The 26778-nt window shown below is 35.1% G+C and overlaps 1 protein-coding gene across 1 annotated transcript in view; it reads right to left on the bottom strand.

The window, feature by feature from the left end:
- Window positions 1-26778, bottom strand: part of USH2A (usherin) — a 725654-nt gene that overhangs the window by 587232 nt on the left and 111644 nt on the right. Inside the window, exons 9-10 of the mRNA XM_015077386.3 lie at window positions 25991-26186; window positions 22385-22515 (exon numbers count right to left, since the gene is read on the bottom strand). Of these exons, the coding sequence (XP_014932872.3) occupies window positions 22385-22515; window positions 25991-26186 (327 nt within the window). The remainder of the gene's footprint in view (window positions 1-22384; window positions 22516-25990; window positions 26187-26778) is intronic.

The following is a 26778-nucleotide window of genomic DNA, read 5'->3' as shown; positions in this document are numbered from 1 at the left end:
AGAAGAAATATCAATATTAATATAACAGGCTACCTTTGTAAGATACTCATTCCACTTGGAAAATAAATAAATGAATCTGCAGTGGTTTCTGCCACATATAAATATCATGAATTAGAGAATGCCAGGTGAATAATGTACATCATAATACTTGTTTCCATTTAAATGTTTTGTGATACTGTTGTTTATCATCTTGCTCAGCTGTCAAAAATACTCATTTGAGAAGAAAGGCTTCTACATGGGTGTAAAACTAAGATGTGTTTTCTTTTCCATTCTACAATGTCAGTCATTTGTCAGGCTGATATATTTTTATAGTTTCCCTTCCCCTCCAAAAGGCATTTCCAAGAAACTGCTTTCCAAACTTCCCCACCATAATCTCTAAGGATTAGTGCAAAAAGGTAAAATACTGAAGCATGCTCAAGCAAAGTGATAGTAGGAACAGAACACATTTTTTTTTCTCAATACTTTGAGTGTTCAAGATGGAAAGAGTGTAAAGAGTTTCCCCACACACTGTTGTTCCCAGCAATGTTACATACTTGACTGGTTTTAAGAGGAAGTACTATAATTATAGTCTTTCTAGTTCTCGAAGGGGTATAATTTCATATTGCATCATCTTTTTTTTTTTTCTGGTCTCTTTTGCTCAGAGATTAGAAGCTATAACTTGTGAAAGAGGCATGAAGTATATGTCACTGTGTTAAATTAGAACATTTCATAAATGTCATCTGAATGGCACAACTATACAGTATAGTCGTATTATAGTCTGCTGAAAAATTAATATAGTAGTTATTAACAAGATGGTGTTTTGACTTTATCAATATGAAATATCTCATGGTAGCACTTAAGAAATATTTCCAACATGAATAAATACATTCTCCATGTCTATAGTTAATGTTGTATAGAAATATGCTTTTATGAAAGTTAACTTATTTCATTCCATGATCATTTGTGTTTTATTTTGGTAAAAGCAATCAAAGTTGCTGTGGATTTGCACAATAGAATGTTTACTTACTGTTGTGTTAATTTGTTAAACAAGTGAAAATGTAAATCTCAAATATACTGAGGAAGATGTCCATTGAGATGATAAATAAACTAAATAAATCATGCGTAAAAGAAAATACCTTTACAAAATATTCAAATTAGTGTATGTGTAAGATAATAAGCTGAATCTTTGGTATAAATTAAGCACTAAGGGAGCTCTATTATCTTTTTAATATCACCCAAATCTCCATTTGAGAATTATATTGGTTCCAAGAAATTAAAATGCCAAGTATGTACACATTTTTATTTCCTAAATATTTAGAAATTTGTTAATGGTTAGGATTAAATTAATAGGATTTGGAATAGTGATCTTGAAACAAATAGATACGTTTCCTTCCTACTTTTATTTATATAATGTATGTAAATATCCAGATGAGGAATCTGCTATGTGTTCCTCTATGTGCCAGTGCTAGGAACAAATGTTTAAGTAAGACCTAGTATCTCTAACCTCAAGCTGAGCTTTGGAAACAATAAAAGTTTTGAATTCCTGCTCTATCCAATTAATACTTGTGTGGTCTAGCAGGAGTTACATAATTTCTCTGAGGTCCATGTCCTGAACTACACAATGGATAAATTAATAATTCCTTCACTTACTTGGTAAAAACTAATTGACTAAAAGTGCTTGGCATAATCCTTCGTACATAGCAAATGCATCACAAATGGAACCTATGGAACTTTACGGACTAGTTTGTGTCCTCATGCATTTTAAGCAATATGTCAACTACCTGCCAATCTGTCTTATACATTTCAAAACTTGGCATCCCCCTACACAGTGCCAAAACCACAGGCAGATAGACCCAGGTGGAGAACAGTCCTTTTGCCCACCAGAAGCTTAACTATACCCAGTCCTGCATAACACTGGAGAATCTATGGTCCTTGCCACTAGGTCACCCTTGATACTGGGAGTGCATCTGCCTCTGGAAACGCTCGGCACATTAGTCTGTCAGGAGAAAGGAGGCTAGCTATATTCTGTTCTGAATGAATCAGTATCATCAAAAAACACATATAAAGGGTCTGTGATACACTGACTACTTTTTAAAACAAACTTACCATACCTATATCCATATTCATATGTAAATAATTTTTTCACCCTTTCATCATAACCCCAAGAAGACACACACACACACACACACACACACACACACACACACACACACATCTATCCTCCTATGGTGGTTGCCCTGGCTAAAAGCCTTAAACTACCCATATTTTGAAATTGCCTTCAAAATCTATGGTCCCTAAGCATCCTTGATGTACTATTGCTCTTTATGCTTACCCCTTCATCTGGGAGCACCTAGAGAGGCCATGATTATCTTATTCACTTGTCCCTGGGGCTTCTCTCTCACATGTATTCATGAATAAGTATTTTCACCTTGCAAGCAAGCTGGTTCTCCTCCCATTCCCTCTCCCTCCCCACTCAGCCCTCTTTTGCTGACGTGTGTTGAATGAGTTTTACCAGATCGACTTCCATGGATGCCTCTGTCACTAAACGGGGTCCACCCCCAAGCAGGCATTGCTTCCAATATTAATGGTGTAGTAACCCCAATGTGCTAATAAAGTACTCTATTCTCAGGGTTTTCATTCAACAGAAGCCACTGCATTCTGCATGTCCAAGAGAACATCCTTCTCATTTGGTGGCTGCCATCTGTCATGTGGGCAATGAACAAAGATTCATCTGGCTCTCCATCAGTATCCGTTGTCCTCTTCCATAGTACATGATTGTATTTAGGAAGTGGCTCTCCAGCCAGGGACAACACTTTTCTAGCCTTCCACACAACTAGTGTGACTAGCTCTTACCAACAGTATGATAGCAAAGGAGATGTATGCCTCTTTTGGACCAAGACCTTTAGAAGACAAAAGTTGTTTCTCTACATTGGTTTTTTGTTTTCTTTTTTTGTTTTTCCTTTCCTAGAGGAAGGCAGAACCAGGCAATGGAAGGAGGCTATGTCCCTGAAGTGTCCTCTAGAGGAGAGCTACCAATCAACCTGGAACAGCTACCTTGGAGGGGTTGTATGAATAAAAAATAAACTCCTATACTGTTTGGGCCACTAGTCATTTGGGGATCTATTTGTTGCATCTGTTTAGATTATCCTAACTGCCATTGAGTAGTAATACAGTGGGCCTTGTATCATATTATCCTACAATTGTTAGTTAAATTAACATCCAGTTACTACCTAACATCCCTGCCAAGTCTCTCTTCTATTTGAATCTAGTTCTAAATGCCTGAGGAATTATTATTTGGTAAAGTTTTTATACCATAGCCCTTGGGATAAGCTCATTCCCAAGGAGATGCCAGGTGTGTTCAAACATGCAGAAGTCAACTTGGGCTGAAGGTAGGAATTTCACCTCAGTTATAGCTGAATCCATTTTACCTCCAGGCAGTTTGTCATAACTCACCATAACTTGGTTCTTGCATAATTCCATCACTATGAGCCTTTATTGATAGGTCATATCTATCTTCCCCTTTCTTTCCCCTAGCACCTTTGTTCCTATCTTTGCATCTGGCCCTCTGCATTCTTGGCTTAATCAATGGATACTCAGCTTACCAGCTGCAAGAGAAATATTACTATTCATCTCTCCTTAAGTCTCTGAATGATGGACTACAATTTAAGCCCAGGTTTTCATGTCTTTCTTTAAGCTCTAGATAAACTTCCTGCATTTCATATCCTTCACCATCGTAATGTTTACAGCCAATATCCATATATCATACTATTCAGTCAAGCTTTTCATAGGCTGAAGAAATGCATGCATTATTTCTATTTGTACACCTTAATATGTGGATAACACAAAATACAAGGTAATGTATTTCCAGAAAATTCACACAGTGACTTTTAAACATGTTGTGGTAATTGATGACAAATAGTTAGTTCTGAGCAGATGAGAAAGCATTGATGAACTGCAGGAAATGGTACATTATGTATAGAAAGTATATTCTGTTCCATTTTTTAATGTATTTCCTTAAAAATTATCACTCTGGCAGAACAATCAATTTTTGTGAGTAGCGTCCTTATTCCGCATGATTCCATCTTCTTTGGGTCGAACCTGGAAATACTTCCTTCAATGATGCCTTTCCATTTCATCTAATTCATTCCAACCGCTAGTCTCCTGCCTTATTAATCTATTTTTTAATGTCTCTTAATCATATCTCTCTGTTCTGGCTCTATTGCAACAGTCTATTGATGTCTTATTGAGCATTACAATCAACCATTCTTCTTTTTTTATATATAATTACAACTATATTTTCCGTTTTCAGCCAACTTTTAGATTCCCTTATTTTTTTCCTCCATTTATTAAAAAAATCACTTAGATTTTCTAATTCTGAGGACACAGCTTAGGGTACAATTCTACTATAATTTAACAGAGACTCAGTCATAAGGAAAACTTAGAAAGCCACTTGACTTTAAGATGGGATTCATAAGACAGAACAGAGTAAGCCCACTCCTACCAACTGTATACACTTATACATAAGAACACACTCATGTTTAGTCCCTCTTTCTCACACACCTCCACATCCAGGTTTTGTTGTTTGTTTGTTTGTTGTTTGTTTGTTTGCATATGCATCTTTGACAGTGTTTTACCAATTTGGTCATTGAAGAGTAATCTAGAGGCCAGCAGCAATGGCATCATCTGGGAACTTTACAAATTCAGACTCTCAGTTTTCACTCCAGACTTCCTGCCTTTTAAAAAGACGTCTGAGAGGGGTACCTGGGTGGCTCAGTCAGTTGAGCATCCAACTCAATTTCGGCTCAAGTCATGATCCCAGGGTCAGGGTCATGGGATCGAGCTCCGCATTGAGTTCCATGCTGAGCATGGAACCTGCTTAAGATTCTCTCTGTCTCTCTTTCTCTCTCTTTCTCCCTCTGTCCCTCTCCCCTGCTCATGGTCTCTCTCTCTCTCTCTCTGTCAAATTAATTAAATTAAATTAAATTAAATTAAATTAAATTAAAAATTAAATTAAAATTAAAAGACCTGTGAGATATTCATATGCACATAAAAAGTTTGAGAATCACTGCTGTGGCTGACCTCCCACATCTTGATTGTTGCAGCTTCACTCATCGTTTCTCAGATCCAAGAACACAGCAAAGTAAGGAACAAGGGAAGGGGAATGGAGAAAATTCCAAGCAGGAAAGCACTCAGACAACATTTTTTGACTGCCTTCTACATGACTCAGGCCAAGAAGGACTTTCTCTTAAGTGTTTTCACCTCATCAGCATTACCCCTGTAGGTGGCGGTAGCAGGTACTCCAAGAATGCCAGCAAACATAGGAAGAGTAGGGGCAGGGGAGGAGCACATTGGAGCCAATTTGCTCCCACCTTGGATAAGGAGCAGACTGGGATCTCTGTATTTATCTACTGTAAGTATGAGTTCCTAGATCTCCAATACCTCAGAATGCTGGTTTTTGTTTGTCTGTTTGTTTGTTTTTGTTTTTGTTTTAAAGCATCATCTAGGCATGGGACTTTAGCTAGTTTATCTGAATTTAAGTCATAGTAGATGAGGAAAAAAGAAAGAAAAGTCAACCTCTGACTCAAAAAAGATGTCAAATAAATTATGCACTGACTTCAAAGGAAACAAGAAGGAAGGGCAGTGACATCCTGGGAAACTTGCATTATATTTATCTATGCTAATAGCCAAGGCTGGTTTTAAGATAAATGGATTTATTTTTCCCCAGCAGAGTGAATTTTCATCTTTTTTGGCTCATGGACAGCTTTTGAGTCTGATGAAAGTACTGAAAACTCTTCCCTCAAAGATACATAAACAAATAAAAAACACACAGACACACAACTACATACAATTTAAAGATATATGTGGATGCCCTAAAACTTATCCACAGTAGCTCTAGAAATTCAAGGACTCTATATTAAGGATTCCACAATAATAGTAATGATCCTTTTCCATTTTACACTCTCAATTAATTTTAATATTATCCTTTAAATGTTCTATGTGTCTTGACTTTGGCATCAGGTTGTTTTTTGGTGGGTTTTTTTTTTTTTACAGGATTTAGTGACTCAGAGCATTACTTCATGCCATTCTCAAGATCTCGGCATTCACATGAGGAAGAATTATAACATTTCTTATGGAAGAATAAGGCAAACATGCCATATCTTATGAGATTGGATTGAGTTTCAAATGACAACTGCCAAAGGGAAAGTTCCTTTCCAGAACATAGAGCGCACGACATAGTCACTCAGGCCATTTGGGGCTGGCTTGATTCCTAAGTTATTATAACAAAATGAGACTTGAACTACTGCCTAATTTCCTTGTATGCTCCCTAATATTATTAAGGATTGCAATTGCATGAATTTCTAAAATGTCCTTGAATTCAATTTTACAGTTTATAATTCTGACATTGTTGACAACTTTTTTAGTGTGTATTCTGTTATCCCATTGAAAATGACAATAAACATTTTTTTAGAAATATTTTATAACATTATTTACCTAAGGTGTATTTGACACTGTATCTTCATACCTAATAATAAACTATATACTTTATGTCTGTACTTGGAGCATGAGAAGATAATAAAACTCAAAGTAAATATGAATGTGGTTTACAGATAGACAATGTGGAGGTTTTAAATTTACAAAACAATTTTATCAGTGTGTCTACATTCAGATTCCTACATATAGCTCTCTGGCTACATATCAGATTTAAAGAATATTCTCTTTATTTCTATCTATAAAAATAAAAAAAAATTGATTATTATAAAAATTACCAATAAAGCAAATTAGGGAGAGAAAAAAGGAAAAAGGAAAAATATCTTCAAAACAAAAATATTAAAGCATGTTTTTCTTTTATGCACTTTAAAACTAGATTTTTGTACATGGAAAATATTATACAGACGTATCTCTTAAAAAGCTTGTTTTCTTCCCATCCCTCTTCTTCCCATCATCCCACTCCTGAGATCAAAGAACATGTTGTAATATGTGTCAGTAATTTTTTTTCTTCTTACCATTGAATAATATTTCACTGAGTAGATATACACATTTTATTTATCCATATAGCAGCTAATTTGTATTTGGATTATTTCTACATTTGACTATTATGAATAATGCAGCAATGAATGTTATGAATAAAATTATGTGAGGATATATATTTTCATTTTGCTTGGGTATATACCAAAGAGTTAAAGTGCTGGGTCATACAGTAAGTTTAAATTTAATATTTTGAAAAACACAAGACAATGTTGTGATAATGTGAAGTAGGGATCTAACTTCATTCTTTTGTATATGGATATGCAATTGTCCCAACATCATCTATTAAAAAGACTATTCTTTCTTCATGACATCTTTGTCAAAAATCAGCTGAATGTAAAAGTGAGGGTTTGTTTGTAGACTCAATTCTATTGCAGTGATCAATTAATCAATCTGTCTATCTTTCTATCTACCTATCTATCATCTCCTAAAACCACATCATGCTTTCTTGATTACTGCAACATCATAGTAAATTTTGAAACTGGAAAGTGTGAGTCTTCCCACTCTATTCTTTTTCAAGATTGTTTTGTCCATTTTTAAGTGCGTTGGATTTCTTTATGAATTTTAAAATCATCTTATAAATGTCTGCAAAGAAGTCAGTTGGGCTTTAAGAGGGTTATGTTGAATCTGTAGATCAGTTTGTGGAGCACTAGCAATATTGTTTCTAATACATGAACATGGGATATCTTTCCATTTATATAGATCTTTAATATCTTTCAACAATATTTTATAGTTTTCAGAATATAAGCTTTGCACTTCTTTAATAAATATATTCCTAAGCATTTTATTCTTTTGATGCTGTTTAAATGCAGTTGTGTTCTTAATTTCAATGCTGTTCATTGCAAGTGCATAGAAATACCATTGATTTTTGTATATTGATCCTGTATTCTGTAACCTTGCTAAATTTTGCTGTGTGTTATTTCTGATAGCTTTTGAATAGATTATTTGGATTTTTTTTTCCTAGAAAATCATGTTCTATACAAATAGAGGTAGTTTTGCTTCTTCCCTTTTAATCTGGGTGATTTTTATTTTATTATCTTGCCTAATTTTCCTGGTTAAAACCTGCAGTACAATGTTGAATAGAAGTGATAACAGGGGATATTGTTGTCTTGTCCCTGATCTGAGGAGAAAAGCATCCAGGTTTTAATTGAAGCTTGGGTTATATTATTATTTTTAGCTCTCTACTGGTTATTTTTTGGAACTCTAAATAATATACCTAATAACATCTAAAAATTTTACTTGAAATATAGAGACAATAATGTATGTTAACTTTTTTTTTAATCTCTCCTTTTTAATTCATCACCTTAAAATTTACATGTTAAAATTCCATTTTATAGTATAGTATTCATCTTTTTTTAAATTTTTAAAAAATTAAATCCAGGTTAGTTAACATATAGTGTGATAAAGATTTCAGGAATAGAATGTAATGATTCATCACTTACATATAATACCCAGTGCTCATCCCAACAAGTGTCCTGTGTTCCATCAATGCTGTTGTAAAAGGCAAGATTTCATCCTTTTTGATTGCTGAGTAAGGTTCCATTGTATATGTATACCACATCTTCTTTATCCATTCGTCAGTCGATCGACATTTTGGCTATTGTTGATAGTGCTGCTATAAACATGAGGGTGCATGTGTCCCTTCGAAACAGCACTCCTGTATCGTTTGGATAAACACCTAGCAGTGCAATTGCTTGGACACAGGGTAGTTCTATTTTTAATTTTTTAAGGAACTTCCATATTGTTTTCCAGAGTGGCTGCACGAGTCTGCATTCCCACCAACAAGGCAAAAGGGGTCCTCTTTCTCCGCATCCTTGCCAACATCCATTATTAGCTGAGTTGTTCATTATAGCCATTCTGACTGGTGTGAGGTGATAGCTCATTGTGGTTTTGATTTGTATTTTTCTGATGATGAACGACATTGAGGATTTTTTCATGTGTCTGTTTTCATGTTTCATCCAGCCATCTGGATGCCTTCCTTGGAAAGGTGTCTATTCATGTCTTCTGCCCATTTCATCACCGAATTGTTTTTTGGGTGTTCAGTTTGATAAGTTCTTTATAGATTTTGGATACAAATCCTTTATCTGATATGTTATTTTCAAATATCTTCTCCTATTCTATCAGTTGCCTTTTAGTTTTACGATTGTTTCCTTCTCAGTGAAGATTTTTGTGTTGATGAGGTCTAAATAGTTCATTTTTGTTTTCATTTCCCTTGCCTACAGACACATGTCAAGTAAGAAGTTGCTGCAGCCAAGGTCAAAGAGGTTGTTGCCTGTTTTCTCCTCTAGGATTTTGATGGCTTCCTGTCTTACGTTTAGGTCTTTCACCCATTTTGGGTTTATTTTTGTGTATGGTATAAGAAATTGGTCCAGGTTCATTCTTCTGCAGGTCACTGACCAGTTTTCCCAACACCATTTTATGAAGAGACTGTCTTTTTTCCATTGTATATTCTTCCCTGCTTTGGTAAAGATTAATTGACCATATGTTTGTGGGTCCATTTCTGGGTTCTCGATTCTTTTCCACTGATCCATGTGGCTGTTTTTGTGCCAGTACCATACTGTCTTAACGATTACAGCTTTGTAATACAGCTTGAGGTCCAGAATTGTGATGCCTCCTGCTTTGGTTTTCTTTTTCAGGATTCCTTTGGCTATCTGGTGTCTTTGCTGATTCCATACAAATTTCAGGATTGTTTGTTCTAGCTCTGTGAAGAATGCAAGTGTTATGTTGATAGGGATTGCATTGAATATGTAGATTGCTTTGGGTAGTATCAACACGTTAACATTATTTATTCTTCTGATCCATAAGCATGGAATGTTTTTCCATTTTTTGTGTATGTGTGCCCTTGTCAATTTCTTTCATAAGCTTTCTATAGTTTTCAGTGTATAGATTTTTCACCTCTTTGGTTAGGTTTATTACTAGGTATTTTATGGTTTGGGGCACACATTGTAATTGTAAATAAGATCAATTCCTTGATTACTCTCTCTGCTTCTTCATTATTTGTGTACAGAAATGCAACCAATTGATTTTATATTCTGTGACTTTGCTGAATTCACATATCAGTTCAAGCAGTTTTTTGGTGGAATATTTTGGGTTTTCCACATAGAGTATTATGTCATCTGTGAAGAGTGAAAGTTTGACTTCCTCCTTGCCAATTTGGATGGCTTTTATTTCTTTGTGTTGTGTGATTGCTAAGGCTAGGACTTTCAACACTATGTTGAATAGCAATGGTGAGAGTGAACATCCTTGTCATGTTCCTGACCTTAGGGCAAAAGCTCTTAGTTTTCCCCCATTGAGGATGATACTAGTGGTGGGTCTTTCATCATACATGGCCTTTATGATCTTGAAGTATGATCCTTATATCCCTACTTTCTTGAGGGTTTTTATCAAGAGAGGATGCTGTATTTTGTCAAATACTTTTTCTGCATCTATTGAGAGGATCACATGGTACTTATTCTTTCTTTTTTTAATGTGATGTATCACACTGATTGATTTGCAGATATTGAACCAGCCCTGCATCCCAGCAATAAATCCCATTTGATTGTCGTGAATAATTCTTTTAATGTATTGTTGGAGCCAGTTTGCTAGTATCTTGTGGAGAAAATTTGCATCCATGTTCATCAGGGCAATTGGTCTGTAGTTCTCCTTTTTAGTGGGGTCTTTGTCTGGCTTTGGAATCAAAGTGATGCTGGCCTCATAGAATGAGTTTGGAAGTTTGTTTGTTTGTTTGTTTTCATTTCTATTTTTTGGAACAGCTTCAAAAGAACAGGTGTTAACTCTTCTTTAAATGTTTGGTAGAAACCCCTGGAAAGTTATCCAGCCATGGACTCTCATTTGTTGGGATATTTTTGATTACTTATTCCATTTCTTTATTGCTTACAGGTCTGTTCAAATTTTCTATTTCTTCCTGTTTCAATGTTGGTAGTTTATATGTTTCTAGCAATTTCTTCATTTCTTCCAGATTGCCCAATTGGTTGGCATATAACTGTTCATAATAGTATCTTATTATTGTTTGTATTTCTGAAGTATTTGTTGTGATCTCTCCTCTTTCATTCATGATTTTATTTATTTGGGCCCCTTCTTTTTTCTTATTGACCAATCTGGCTAGGGGGTTATCAATTTTGTTAATTCTTTCAAAGGAATAGCTCCTGGTTTCATTAATCTGTTCTACTGTTTTGTTTGTTTTTATATCATTGATTTCTACTCTAATCTTTATTATTTCCCTTCTTCTGCTGGTTTTGGGTTTTATCTGCTGTTCTTTTTCAAGCAATTTAAGGCATAAGGTTAAGTTGTGTATTTGAGACCTTTATTCCTTTTTTAGGAAGGCCTGGATTGCTATATACAATTCCCTCTTAAGACAGCCTTTGCTGCATCCCAGTGGTTTGGGGCTGTCGTGTTCTCATTGGCTTCCATGTACTTTTTAATTTCCTCTTTAATTTATTGGTTAATCCATTCATTCTTCAGTAGGATGTTCCTTAATCTCCAAGTATTGAAGTCATTTCAATTTTTTTTCTTGTGGATGATTATAAGTTTCATAGTATTGCAGTCTGTAAATATGCAAGGTATGATCTTGATCTTGTTGTACTTGTTGAGAGCTGATTTGTGACCCAGGATGTGATTTATTTTGGAGAATTTTCCATGTGTACTCAAGAAGAATGTGTATTCTTCTGCTTTAGGATGAAATGTTCTGAATATATCTGTTAAGTCCATCTGGTCCAGCGTATCATTCAAAGCCATTGTTTCCTTGTTGATTTTCTGCTTAGATGATCTTTCCATTGTTGTAAGTGGGGTGTCAGAGGCCCCTACTATTATGGTGTTATTCAAGGAGTTTATTTATGCTTACGATTGATTTATATATTTGTGTGCTTTCAAGTTGGTGGCATAAATATTTACAATTGTTAGATCTTCTTAATGGATAGCTCTCTTAATTATTATACCATGCCCTTCTTCATCTCTTGTTACAGTCTATATTTTAAAATCTAGTTTGTCTGATATAAGTATGGCTACTCCAACATTCTTTTGATGACCATCAGCATGATAGATGGTTCTCTATCCCTTTACTTTTATTATGCAGGTGTCTTTAGGTCTAAAATGAGTTTCTTGTAAGCAACATATAGATGGGTCTTGTTTTCTTATCCATTCTGATACCCTATGTCTTTTGATTGAAGCATTTAGTCCATTGGCATTTAGAATGAATACTGAAAGATACAAATTTAGTGCCATTGTGTTGCCTGTAGAGTTGTAGTTTCTGGTGATGTGCTCTGGTCCTTTCTAGTCTTTGTTGCTTTTTGTCTTTTTTGTTTTGTTTCATCTTTTCTCCAAAGAGTCCCCCTTAAAATTTCTTGCAGTCCTGGTTTAGTGGTCATGAACTCTTTTAGTGTTGTTTATCTGGGAAAATCTTTATTTCTCTTTCTATTTTGAATGACAGCCTGGCTGGCTGAAGAATTCATGGCTGCATATTTTTCCAATTCAGCACATTGAGAATATCCTGCCATTCCTTTCTGGCGCACCGACTTTCTGTGTATAGGTCTGCTGTAAACCTGATCTGTCTTTCCTTATAGGTTAAGGACTTTTTTCCCTTGCTGTTTTCATGATTCTCTCCTTGTCTGTGTGTTTTGTGAATTAGACTATGATATGCCTTGGTGATGGTCGTTTTTGGTTGACTCTAATGGAAGTTCTCTGTGCTTCTTGGATTTTGATGTCTGTAACCTTTCCCAGATTAGGAAACTTTTCTGCTATAATTTGCTCACATAAACTTTCTGCCCCTTTTTCTCTTTCTTCATCTTCTGGGATTCCTGTGATTTTGGTTTTATTCCTTTTTAATAAGTCACTGAGTTCTCTAAGTCTTGACTCATGATCTTTTACCTTTGTTTGCTTTTTTTCCTGCTTTATTATTCTCCATAATTTTATCTTCTATATCGCTGATTCACTGCTTTGATTTGTCCATCCTTCCCATCGTGGCATCCTTTTGAGATTGCATCTCAGTTATACCATTTTTAATTTTGTCCTGTCTAGATTTTATTTATTTTACCTCTGCATAAAGGGATTCTATGCTTTTTTCAACCCCAGCTAGTATTCTTATTATCATGGCTCTAAATTCTAGTTCAGACATCTTGCTTATATCTGTGTTGATTTAGCCACTGGCTGTAATTTCTTCCCAACCTTTCTTTTGAGGTTAATTCCTTCATTTTGTCAATTTTGAGGAAGGAAAAAAAATTAATAAAATTAAAATTTGAAAATTAAAAACAAAATAAAAAATCATATAAAGGAAGCTAGATCCTAGGTGTGCTTTGGTCTGCTTGTTTAAAGAAGCTTGATAGAGAAAAAAGGGAAAGAAAAGAAAAAATCATAAAATTTTAAAAATTAAAAAGTTATATAACAAAATAGAATAAAATGAAATGAAAATGAAAGAGAATAAAAATTTATAAAAAATAATAAAGTAAAAATAAAAATAAATTTTTCTCTTTCTGTAGCCATGAAAAAGGGAAGAAAAGAAAGAAAGAAAAACGTTAACAATCTGAACAAAAACAGAAGCAAAGAATATGGACAAATAAATGAACCAGCAAACAGAATGAAACATGAATGAAGTACAGCCAGTTTCTCCTAGAACTGAAACTATTAAGCACTCTATAGTCCATACACTAAGCAAGTACAGTGACTTGTGCTGGTCTTCTAGGGTATGTGCTTGGAGGGCACAGGTGGGTGAGTTTTGGTATAACAGCTCCATTCTCCACTAGATGGTACTGCTTATCTTATTGGGGTGGATCACTGTGGCATGCTTGTGTGTGTGAGAGAGACATGAAATTGCTTCACCCAGTTCTCTAGTTTCTGGCACAGGAACTTTGCACTATCACCCACCTGTAATCAAGCACCCCTCCTTTGTCTCAGGCCTCTGTCCACTCCCCACCTCTACCCTGTCTGTATCCTAGTTGTCCACCTGCCAGGCGGCACCTCACTCCAGTGTTTTATCTCAGGTCAGGTTGTGTTTCAAAACCCCATGCTTCAGAAGACCCCTGTGGCTTGAATCCATGCCAACTTTCTGGGGGAGGTCTCACTGAGCAATGGCTAATGACGGCTTGCCCTAGAAAATGTTAACATAATCAGGCAGCTGCAGAGGTTCAGAGATTATGGCAAATCACAACACATAGCCTGCTCTAGTGTCTTTATCCCAATACCAGCAAACGTGGGTGCTCTCCAGGGTCTTCTGGGACCTTTGCCTGTGAGGAAGCCATAAAGCCTCTACCAAATGCACTCCAAGCAGGGGAACTGCCTCTCCCTGTGTGGCACATGGACCCTTCAGAACCCACTGCCTGCTCCTGGGGATTCATCCTGCTTCCTCACCAGAGCACTGCCAGGCATTGAACTCTGAAACTTCAGACTCTGTGCTCCACTGTGTATAGAATTCTGGTGGCATTGAAACCTCTCCTTTCTTCCTGTTAATGGTTTTGGGGAACAGATTTCTTGTTCATTACCCTGTGAGTGTTTTCATTCTCTCTCTCTTTCTCTCCAGCTACTTTCGGGGGAATGCTTTTCTTGCATGATTCTAATGTGCCACACTCTCCCCCTTTCTTTTTCTCTGTCCTCTCTCTACAAAAAGAGCTCCCTACCCTCCACAGCTATTGTCTCCCTAGTTCACCTCTCTGCACCATGTACCTACTGAGTGTGGCTCAAGTTATGCAGATTGTCGTGTTAATCCCCATATCAGTTTCTTAGGTGTTCAAAATGGTTTGGTGCTTATCTCGCTGCATTTTCACGATGAGACAAGCTCAGGGTTTCCATGCTGCTCTGTCATCTTAACTCCTTGCCTCATTGTTCATTTTATAGCCATTCTCTCTTCTACTCTTTGATAATGGGTTGAGCTTTATACCCAATATAAACAAAACTGATTACCATTTTGGCACTTAATATTATTTATCACAAAACAAAATAAAATATAATTTGATCTTTAAAGAATAAAATGCAATCATCAAACACCTATTTAAGGAAAGCATGCTTCAAGACCATAACGAACACTGAACACTTTAAAATATATTTTGACTTATATTTATTTCTTTGGGCCATAATTATCTTTCATTTCTTCTTTTTAATGTTTCTCTCTTTCTGTACTTTTTCTTCATTTTTTATATTAAATGTTTTAATATTGGCTTGATAAATGGTAACATTCTGATCAACTATCAATACAAAAAGAGGTTTTAACCTCATACTGAAGTGATAGTTTGGTAAGAAGTGGGTACTGAATTTTTCTTCAAAATGTCTTCCCTTGGAATTTTTAAGGTAATTCTTCACTGACTTCAAGCAACATTAGTTCCTGATCATGTCAATAGGATTATTTCTTTTATCTTCTTTTATATATACAGCATTTTATTTTGAAATAATTATGAATACACAGGAAGTTGCAAAGGTAGTACAGAGGAGTCTCATATGCTTTTTGCCCAGTTTCCCCTAATGGTTACACTTTACATAATTATAATACATTACCCAAACCCTGAATTTCTTTTATCTTCTTTTATGTATATAGCATTTTATTTTGAAATAATTATGAATATACAGGAAGTTGCAAAGGTAGTACAGAGGAGTCTCATATGCTTTTTGCCCAGTTTCCCCTAATGGTTACACTTTACATAATTATAATACATTATCCAAACCCTGAATTTGACATGTGCACAATGTGTTCATATGGTCCTATGCCATTTGATCACATGTGTACACTTGTATAACCACCACCACAATCAAGATGCAGAACTATCCCATTACCACAATGTTCTTCCCTGTGATGGTCATTTATACTCACATCCATCACCTTTCCCTCACCATCTCTAACCTGTGGTAACCACTATTCTGTTCTCCATCCCTATAATTTTGTTGTTTTGCTAATATTACATAAATGTAATCATACAGAATATGACTTTTGGAGACTGGATATTTTTTTCATTCAGAATAACACATTTGATATCTATCTAACTTGTGTGTGTCAGTGGTTCTTTTCCATGTATTTCAGAGTAGTAATTCTGTGGTATGGATGGTTTAACCATTCACCCACTGAGAAACTTTAGGCTATTTCCTGGTTTTGACTATTATAAATAAAGCTGCTAATAAAATATATGTACAGGTTTTTACAGACATAAATTTTCACTCCTCTGGACTGACTGCCCAGGAATGGAATTGCTAGTTTGTATAATAAGTGTCTATTTTGTTTTTTAAAACTCTTAGGGGTGCCCTGTGGCTCAGCTGGTTAAGTGTCCAACTCTTGATTTTGGCTCTCCTCATGTTCTCACAGTTCATGAGATTGATCCTCACATCAGGCTCTGCACTGACAGCATGGAGCCTGCTTGGGATTCTCTCTCCCTCTCTCAAAATAAATAAATAAACATTTAAAAAATAAAATAAAATTCTCAAACTATTTTTCAGAGTGGCTTTACCATTTTATATTCTCATCAACAATATGTGATCGAATTGCTCCTTATTCTTGCCAGTGTTTCCAATTGTCACTTTTTAGTTTTTCTAATAGTTGCCTGTGATGTCTAATTGTAGTCTCTATCTGTATGTCTCTAATGGCAAATGTTGAAGATCTTTTCATGGAATTATTTGCCACCTGCATATCCTGTTCAGTGATATGTCTCTTCATGTCTTTGGCCATTTTTTGTTTTATGTTTGTCATTTTCTAAATATTGAGTTCATTATAGATTCTAGATATAGTTTCTTTCTTAAATATGTGCTTTGCAATATGTCCTCTCAGTCTGTAGCTTGTCTTTTCACTCTCTGAAGAGGTTCTTTTGTTGAGCAAAAACTTTGATGAAGTTGATGAAGTCTAATTTATCAATATTTTTCTTTTATTCATTACATATTTAGTGTCATGTCTAAGAACTATTTTCAAAAGCCATATGACTCAGGGTGCCTGGGTAGCTCAGTTGATTAACTTTCCAACTCTTGATTTTGGCTCAGGTCATGATTTCATGGTTTGTGAGCCCCCTGCTGTGTGCTGTCATTGTGCAGCTTGCTTGGGATTCTCTCTCTCCCTCTCTGTATGCCCCTCCTTTGTTCTCTCCCAAAATAAATAAATTTAAAAAAATAAAAAACCTTATTTCCAAAAGATTTTCTCTTATATTTTAAAAGTTGCATTTGTTCACATTTTACATTTAAACAATAATTAATTTTGCTTTAATTTCTGTGACTATGCAAATGCTGAAGGGTCATTTGTTAAAAGACCATCATTCCTCCACTGACTTGCTTTTATGTCTTCACCAAAAATTGGTTAGTCATATTTATGTGGGACTATATCTGATTTCTCTATTCTATTACAATGATCCACTTGTCTACGCTTCCTCCAATACCACACAATCTTGATTAGTATGACTATACAATAAGCCCTGAAGTCAGGTAGAATGATTCCTCCCATTTTATTCCCCATTTTGAAGTTAATTGGCTTAATTAGCTATTCCAAATTTTAGGTATTCTAAAACTTATATGCAAATTCTATATTTTATCTGTAATATATAAATATAAAATAGTAAAAAAATATTTAAAATACTATGTTTTATACTATTTCCATATAAATTTTGACATCTTTTTATCCATATCTACAAAAAAGTTTCTGGGGTTTTAATAGGAATTTTCTGTAATAATTTATATATTACTTTGAAAAGAGTTGATACCTTTACTGTGTTGAATCTTCCAACCCATGGACACATATTAGCTTTCCATCTATTCAGATATTCTTTGCTTTATTTTATCAGCATCATTCGGGGTTTAGCATACTAATCCTAGACATTTTGAGCAACTGCAAATAGTATTACATTTTTATTTCTGTGTCTATATATTCATTTATCACATATGGGAATACACTTATTTTTTGTATGTTAGTCTTATATCCTGAAACTTTACTGAATTCACTTCATAATTCTAGAAATGTTTTTTTCTGTTTTTGGGTTTTTTGGATTTTTTTTTTTTTTGGTACATTCATTGGGATTTTCTATATGGGTCATTGTGTTATACGCAAAGCAGAACAGTTTTATTTTTTCCTTTCTGATAAGTATGTCTCTTGTTTCCTTTTCTTGCTTTGCTGTACTGGCTATACCTTCCAGTGCTATGCTGAATACAAGTAATGAAAGTGGACATCTTTGTCTTGTTCCCATTCTTAGGTGAAAGTATTCAGTTTTTCATATATAAGGAGAATGTTAGCTGTAGGTATGTATTGTTCTGGACATGTTCATTTCCAAGTTGAACATCTCTTTTCCTAGTTTTCTGAGAATTTTTATCATGAATTGGTACAGAATTTTGTCAAATATATTTCTACATCCATAATATGAGTATGTAATTTTTTTCCTTTTGCCTGTGAATAAGGTGTAATGCACTGTTTGATTTTCAAATATTGAACAAGCATTGCATTCCTCCAAATACAATGGTCTCTGTGTGTTTTTTTTAATATTGCTGAATATCTACTTGCTAAGTTTGTTAAGATTTTGGCTTCTCTATTCCTGTGGGATATTGGTCTGTGGTTTTCTTTTTATGTACTGTCTTTGTCTAGTTTTGATATGAGGATAATACTTTCTTGAAATGAGTTAGTAAGTCACTCTTCCTCTTCAACCTTGCGGTAGCTACAGACCTTATTTTAATTACTCTAAATGTTTGGTAGAATTTTATAGTAAAATTCTCTGGGCTTGGGAATTTCTTTTTTAGTAAATTTTAAAGTATGAATTCAAATTCTTTAATACTTGTAGGGCTATTCAAATTATGAATTTCATATTGGGTGAGCAGGTAATATGTACTTTTTTAGGAAGTGCTCCATTTCACCAAGAGTTATTGGTGGTATTTCCTTATTATTCTTTAATGTCTGCAAGATTCTGTAGTTACACTTCTTGTTTCATTTCTGCTGTTAGTAATCTGTGCTTTCTCTTTATTCTTTGTCAGTCTTGGAAGATGCTTGTAAATTTTATCTTTCCAAAGACTCATTTTTTTCACTGATTTTCTCTATTGTTTTTTCTGTTTACATTTTATTGATTTCTGCTCTTAGCTTTATGATTTCACTTATTCTGCTTGCTTTGAGATTATCTCAGTCTTCTTTTTATTTCTTGAAGTGGCAGTTCAGATTATTGATTTGAGAATCTGTCTTTTCTAAAGTAAGCACTGAACAGTATAAAATTCCCTTGTATCACTGCTTTCCATGCATCCAAAAATTTTAATATTTTGTATTTTTATCACCATTCAGTTGACTGTATTTTTGCATTTCCTTTGAGACTTCCTCTTTGACCCATGAATAATTTAGAACTGTGTTGTGTGGTTTCCAAGTGATTGGAGATTTTTGTTTACCTGTTTTTGATTTCTACTCTGATTCCATTGTGGTTGAAGGATATACTCTATGGTTTCAACTCTTTTTTATGTATTTATTTATTTATTTATTTAATGTTTATTTATCTTTGAGAGAGAGAGAGAGAGAGAGAGAGAGAGAGAGAGAGTGTGAGCGGGGGAGGGACAGAGAGAGAGGGAGACGCAGAATCCGAAGCAGGTTCCAGGCTTTAAGCTGTCAGCACAGAGCCTGATGTGGTGCTCGAACTCACAAACCGGGAGATCATGACCTGAGGCAAAGTCAGATGCTTAACCGACTGAGCCACCCAGGTGCTCCAGGTTTCAGTTCTTTTAAATTTATTGAAGTTTTGGGGCGCCTGGGTGGCTCAGTCAGTTAAGCGTCAGGCTTAGATCATGATCTTCCGGCCCGTGAGTTCGAGCCCCGCGTCGGGCTCTGTGCTGACAGCTCAGAGCCTGGAGCCTGCTTCGGATTCTGTGTCTCCCTCTCTCTCTGCCCCTAACCCACTTGCATTCTGTCTCTATCTCTCTCAAAAATAAATAAATATTAAAAACAATTTATTTAATTAAAAAAATTTATTAAAGTTTTCCCTATGTCCCAGGATATCTTGGTATATGTGCAATATATATGTATTCTGCTGTTGTTGAGTGGATTGTTCATTATATGTCAGATCTTGTTGGCTGAAGACATTGTTAAGTTGTATATTCTTGATAATTTTTTTTATTCTATAAATTTTTGAGAGAGAGGTGTTGAGTCTTCTTTTGTATTTTTTTAGAGATTTCTCTCAGTTTTTCTTCACATATATTGCAGCTCTACTGTTTAGTACATACACATTTAGAATTTCTATGTCTTCTTGCTTAATTGATCCTTTCTCATTACATACTATCTCTGTGGAAATTTTATTTATATTCCACATTACCTGATATTAATATAGTCAGTCAATATAGTCATTCTTGCTATCTTTTGATTAATTTTCACATGGTATAAGTTTTACCATTTTTTTATGTCTAGCATACGTATATTATTATAATTGAAGTGAATTTTTTATAGAAACAGACATGTAAATGAGACTTCAGGAAGTAGAACTTTAGTTCACAGTTTTTCAGTACTATATACCAAAGTCACATGCCCTTGGATCTTCAGAGAGAAAAAAATTTAAGTGAAAATTTTACATAATGCTCACGTTGTTATAACCATTCTAAATGACCATCTGACTGAGATCAGTACTCAGACAAAATCTCCCTTCAATCACTATACATTTTTTAAACAAATATTTATTGGGTGCTAATTATATTACTGAAACTATTCCATATATGTTGGACAGAAAGAGACAAAGAAGGAAATTATCATAAAGGCTTTAATAAAAATAATATGGGGTAACATAAACAAAAGTGATTTCAAAATGTTCTATAACTCTGTGGTTGGTGAAGAGATCTTAAAAGATATGTCAATCTTTGAGTGGAAACATGAATATCAAGCAAAATATATACATGCTAAAAATTTATGGCAGATTTGTAAAGAGGAGCTGTGTAAAGATAGTAAGATTTTACTGATTAAAATGTATAAAATTGTAATATGACTTTCTCAGAAAATAGTTCCTCAAAATCAAAAAATAAAAAAATTGTAGAAATTGCCTTGTCAAAAGACTCTTCAACCTTCCAGTAAAACATATAATGTTCCTTTATTAACACACTACAGTCACTCTGAAGTTTTCAAATTGTCATTTTGGCCTACTTTATATTTGGCTTTTATTTGTTAAAGCAGTTTATAATGTATGCTGAAAGTTTTATGACCAATATATTTTGCCTTGAACTTAGTATCTTCGTGCTGTAGCTTATTTTTTTTTTCTTTAACCATATAGTGGGCTTACATTACTATCCAGTGCATTCTCAATTATGTACAAGGGAATATGTAATTGTTTAAACAACTTTTTAAAATGTTTATTATTGAGAGAAAGAGAGTGTGAGCAGAGTAGGTGCAGAGAGAGTGGGGGACAGAGGATCAAAAGCAGCCTCTGAGCTGACAGCAGAGAGCCTGATATGTAGCTGGAACCCATAAACTTTGAGATCATGACCTGAGCTGAAATCAAGAGATTGATGCTTAACCTACTGAGCCACCCAGACACCCCTATGTAATTATTAAAAATTAATACAATCACTGAATTGATTCTTTTTAATTTTTTAATGTTTATTCATTTTTGAGAGACAGAGAGAGAGCATAAGGGAGGGGGAGAGAGAGAGAGAGAGAGGGAGAAAGACACAGAATTCGAATCAGGACCCAGGCTCCCAGCTGCCAGCACAGAGCCCAACCCAGGGCTCAAACTCACTGACTGTGTGATTATGACCTGAGCCAAGTCAGACGCTTAATCAACTGAGGACCCAGGCACCCCTGAAATGATTCTTTAAAGTAAATTTGCCCTTTATATATTATTACGTATTAGTATTATCACAACAGGTCAAAAGCTCTAGCTGAAGATACCACATTTAAATATGGAGCTGCTTTTTCTGACTTGAGGCAGGATTTATAGGCCCAGGTCAGTTAGCACCTGTGTTCATGTAGGTCAAACATCGGTACTTGTGATGTTGGTAAGAAAAATGGATAAAATCATAAAAATTCATTGTATCATCAAGAGAGAAGGTTGGAACAAGAAATTTAGAAGTAGGGCTATCAGAATTTTCATGTGGAGCTATGTGTGCCCTTTGTTATACTATCTTCTATGGAATTTGGGAGGAAAACTGTTGTTTAATTAATACCTTTTATTAGTATTAACTCACCCATCATGCCAAGACATATACTCAATTACTTCCTAGTTTACTTGGAATCCCCTCCCCCTCAATATTTTCGACAATTTTAAAATTAAAAATAAAATGAACCTTTCATATATGCAAAGGACCACCTAAGCAGCCTTGTATGTCCTGTTAAAAGTTACACAGCAACACTGCTAAAGCAGCCATCTCCAAGAAAAGCAAACACACACAGAGGACTTCCTGATAAATACAGACCTCCATGTCACTGGTAGAACATCTCCCAAGTTAATTTCTGAAAATGAGCAATTATTTACCTTCAATACTCAGAACTCACCTCATCACAAAGGAGGTCACTGTTTCTAGTGCCCATTTTATCACAATCACAGGGTTTGCAAACATCTACGGCGGAAGTAGCTGCACCAACTTGGCGGAAAAAGTAATCCTTACACAGCTCACAGTTCCTTCCTGCGTCAGGGAAAGGTTATGCATTATGACTTCCAATTCATTAAAATCAGCTGCATAATTCAAAATTAAAGACTGTATTCCTTTGAGGGAATTCTATAATTTTCGGGACGTCCATTTTAATGCACCTTTCATCTCTACCTGCCAATTTAGTGATCCAGAGCATATGAAACAATGAACCTGTTACAAACTGTGCTTTACTTCATTAAACTCCCATCTGTTATGTAATACCACACTTCTAGAAAGCCCTGCTTTGTTGGGGCCCATCCATTTTGAAAGACTTTGCTTCCAAATTTAAAACTTTTCTTTCTTTTTAGGACTAGGCACTTAATCTAAATCAAATATGAGAAATGTTTATATGTGTGGTAGATGATGGCCATACAGTTGGAAGCAAGTATGTGTGTAGTATTGGAAATATTATTCAAGCACTAAACCTTGTTTAAAAAAAGGACACTGTTCCAAATATAATTTATTATTCTATATTTAACATTATTAAAAGCAAAAGTTTCTGCTGCTTATTGCCATTATTTTATTTCAAATACCAAAATATAAATTTATTATGCTTAGATATACCAAATACGTTTCATATTAAATATTAGAATAGACTGACATATTAGAAATACGAGGTTTACAATTTATTATTTAGAAATTTTCTCTTGACATTTTATATAAGAAAAAACTTAAACTGCAGGGAGCTTCTAAAGTAAATGTGAGTAGTATATAAGATCACTGAAAGGAGCTGAAATAAAACTCAAGACTATCAATTCCCCTTTAAACATTATGCACTCTGTTCAAATATTGTTGAAATTGGCTCAATATCAAAAGACTATAGAAATAACTTAATCAAGTAAAAAACACATCCTGATGGATATTGGCCATGGACTAATTAAAAATTAAATGGATTTATAATATTTCTAGAATATTTCTATTTGCATATGATGATGACTCCCAAATTTCTATCTTTAATCTAGAAATTTCTTTATCATTCAATGAATATTTATTGAGTGATTACCATGTTTCAAACACTGAGCTAAATGCTGAGGAATACAGTAGCAGGCCAAATACACATTGTACCCTTTCATAGAGCTTTCTTACAGTCTGGTGGGTAAAATGAATTCTAATTAAACAATTACAGGAATAAATATGCATTTACCAATTTTGATAAACATAAGGTGTCACTAAAGTGCATAGATGATACTGATCTGTCCTGAGGCATCACAAAAGGCTCTTTTTGAGAAAGGAGCTTCAAAACTGTGTTTCCAATTGCCCGCAAGAGTTTCTTTTATCTCTTGGGAAACACTGTGAATATTTCCAAAACAGAACTTGCCATCTTCTCCCTAAGCTCTGAACCTCTTGTGTTTCCTATCTCAATGGTTGGCACCAACACTGACCCTCCTACTCAAACTGGAATGTTAGAATTGCAACTTGACTCTTTCTTTTCCTTATCTACACCCTACACTTTTGCTCAGAAAACACAGTCCCTTTCCATTCCAAATATCTCTTGGATCCAATTCTCTATATCCACATGATCTCAAATGTACTCTAGAATTCTTTCTTACCTGGACTACTGCAGTATCCCAAACCACTTTTGGCTCTCTCCAATTCTTCTCAACTTTATAACCAGATTGGTTATAAACACGAAACTTTTTATGTCCCTTTCCTATAAAATACCTTCTATTAACCTGAGGATAGAAGCCAAACTCCTTATCACAGTTTATACAGCCTTCCAGATCTGGCCCCTACCTTCCATCTTAGCACCTTTACTTACTCTCTCCCATTTTCCCTTACATCAGTTCTTTCAGGGTGCCATGTTTCTCTCTCCTCTAGGCCATTGCACATCTATATCTCTTACTAGAAATCTTTGTCAACTCCCTAATTCTCCTCCTCACTCCTCCACCTGGTTATCTCCTACTACATTTGCCCTATCTTAGCACTCCTCAGACAAGTTTATAATTGTTCCTTCAATAGTGTGCCTTTCAGGGGCATCTGGGTGGCTCAGTCAGTTAAGCATCCAACTTCGGCTCAGGTCATGATCTCACAGTCTGTGGGTTCACGTGCTGCATTGGATTCTGGCCTGACAGCTCAGAGACTGGAGCCTGCTTAGGATTCTGTGGCTCCCTCTCTCTCTGCTCCTCTCTCTCTCTCTCTCTCTCTCTCTCTCTCAGAAGTAAACATTAAAAAAATAGAGTGCCTTTCCTACTATATAATAATCCACAGAAAGACAGGAAAATTCATCTTTTTCATCGTTATATTCCTAGCACCTAGCCACGTTCTGGTGACATTTTAGGTCATCAGTAATTATCCAATAAATTCATTCACGCTTCAGAGTGGCACACTTTCAAATCCATCAGACTTGGGCCATTTTATTTTGCAAATTGAGATGTTTCCTATTTCTGCTTTTAATTTAGGAGCCCATCAGAAAATGGTAATTTTCAATGAAAAGTAAAAATGCTATATGTTTTTTTAAGGTTTTTTTTTTAATTTATTTTGAGAAAGAGAGAGCATGAGCAGGGGAGGGGGGAAGAGAGAGAGGGAGAGAGAGAATTCCTAGCAGGCTCTGAGCTGACAGGGCAGACATGAGGCTCAGTCTCATAACTGTGAGATCATGACCTGAGATGAAATCAAGAGTCAGATGCTTAACTGACTGAGCCACCCAGGTGTCCTGCTATCTCATTTTATAACAAGATTTTGATAATCATCTTCTTTGTTTCATTAGCATTTTTAAAAAGAGTATTCCCAGATTACCAGATTCAGGCCAATTTTCAGTGAACATAAATGGCACTACATGCAAATCCAGACATAATGGAAGATCAAGGTCACACAAAGAAACTTATTTTAAGGGTATACATATTCAAACTAATAATTCCTGAGTTTTCTAAAATATACTCATGGTTTAATAAAATGACATGTACTTTAAAAAAATAAAACTTTCTTGAAAAGATATAGTCTAAGATTTGAGTGTGTTTCTGACAACTACCTGATTATTTAGAAAACTAAACAAGCTTTAGTTTTCAAACCTACAAGTACCATTTCTTTAAGTTTTTATTTAAATTCCAGTTAGTTAATATACACTGCAATATTAGTTTCCAGTACAATATAGTGGTTCGACTTCTTCTGTAGTGCTCATCACAACAAGTGCCCTCCTTAATCCCCATCACTTATTTAATTAACCCATTCTCCCACCCACCTCCCCTTTGGGAACCATCAGTTTGTTCTCAATAGTTAAGAGTCTGTTTCTTGGTTTCTCTCTCTCTCTCTCTCTCTCTCTCTCTCTCTCTCTCCCTCTCTCTCTGTTTCTCTCTCCCTTTGCTCATTGTTTTGTTTCTTAAATTCCACATATGAGTGAAATCATATCAAGGCACTTTCTTATGTAAGATAGCAATAACATAATTTAAAATGATTGCATTGCATGAAGAAGCACATGGACCTCAAAGGCCAAATCAGCCTTGGTTCTTTGTTATCTATGATTGCTAGTTACCTGTGGTGTTATGTTCACAATCATCACAGACCCCTCCACCTCCTCTGTGGTGCTCAAATGGAAATGGGTCCACTGAGATGTTGTAGTGGCAGCTTCTGGAATGGTTGTTGCATTGACAAGGTTTGCAGTTGAAAGCATGAACTTGATCACCTTGGCGGAAAGGCTTATCATTATAAAGAGGCAAGCAGTGATCACACTGAAACAATAAAGTAACAGAACAATAAAGAAATATAAAAAAGTGATTTTTGTCTTTAGATTTATATATCAGGCACTTTCACTAGACATAAAACTAACAGAAATTAGCATATTATAGGTAGTATGAAATTATAAGTGTGCATACAAGCTGAAACTATGCAAAATGGTGTGAATAACCGGTGGGAAAAGTTTATGATTGTTCCATAATCTTTAATTTTTTTTGTCAAAACATTAAAATTTGGCTTCCAGTTTTATGTTCCATAAGTAAGGAGCTTGGAGTCACCACTCCATCCTAACAAGTAACAAGCTGAACAGACTGAAAAATCACCAACTCTTCTTGGAGCTCTAAGGGGAAAAATGGGACAAACAGCTATCCCCAAGGTTGAAAAAGCAGACTGACAGATACAGGGAGTCTCAGTGACAAAAGCAGAGACTCACCAGCAGAAGACTCCATGGGAACCAGTTTCAGGGGAAAAATGAAAACTTACCTGTACTTAACAATTTGCTGGAGATTCAATAGCAATATGTCTGAGAAATGACGACTCCAAGGGGACCTAGTTACAAAGGGTGCTCCCAACCACTTTGTGGGATTT

Source organism: Acinonyx jubatus, chromosome E4 (genome assembly GCF_027475565.1).
Source record: "Acinonyx jubatus isolate Ajub_Pintada_27869175 chromosome E4, VMU_Ajub_asm_v1.0, whole genome shotgun sequence".
NCBI lineage: Eukaryota > Metazoa > Chordata > Mammalia > Carnivora > Felidae > Acinonyx > Acinonyx jubatus.
The sequence above is the reverse complement of the archived record's forward strand: the minus strand, read 5'-3'. Positions and strand labels throughout refer to the sequence as shown.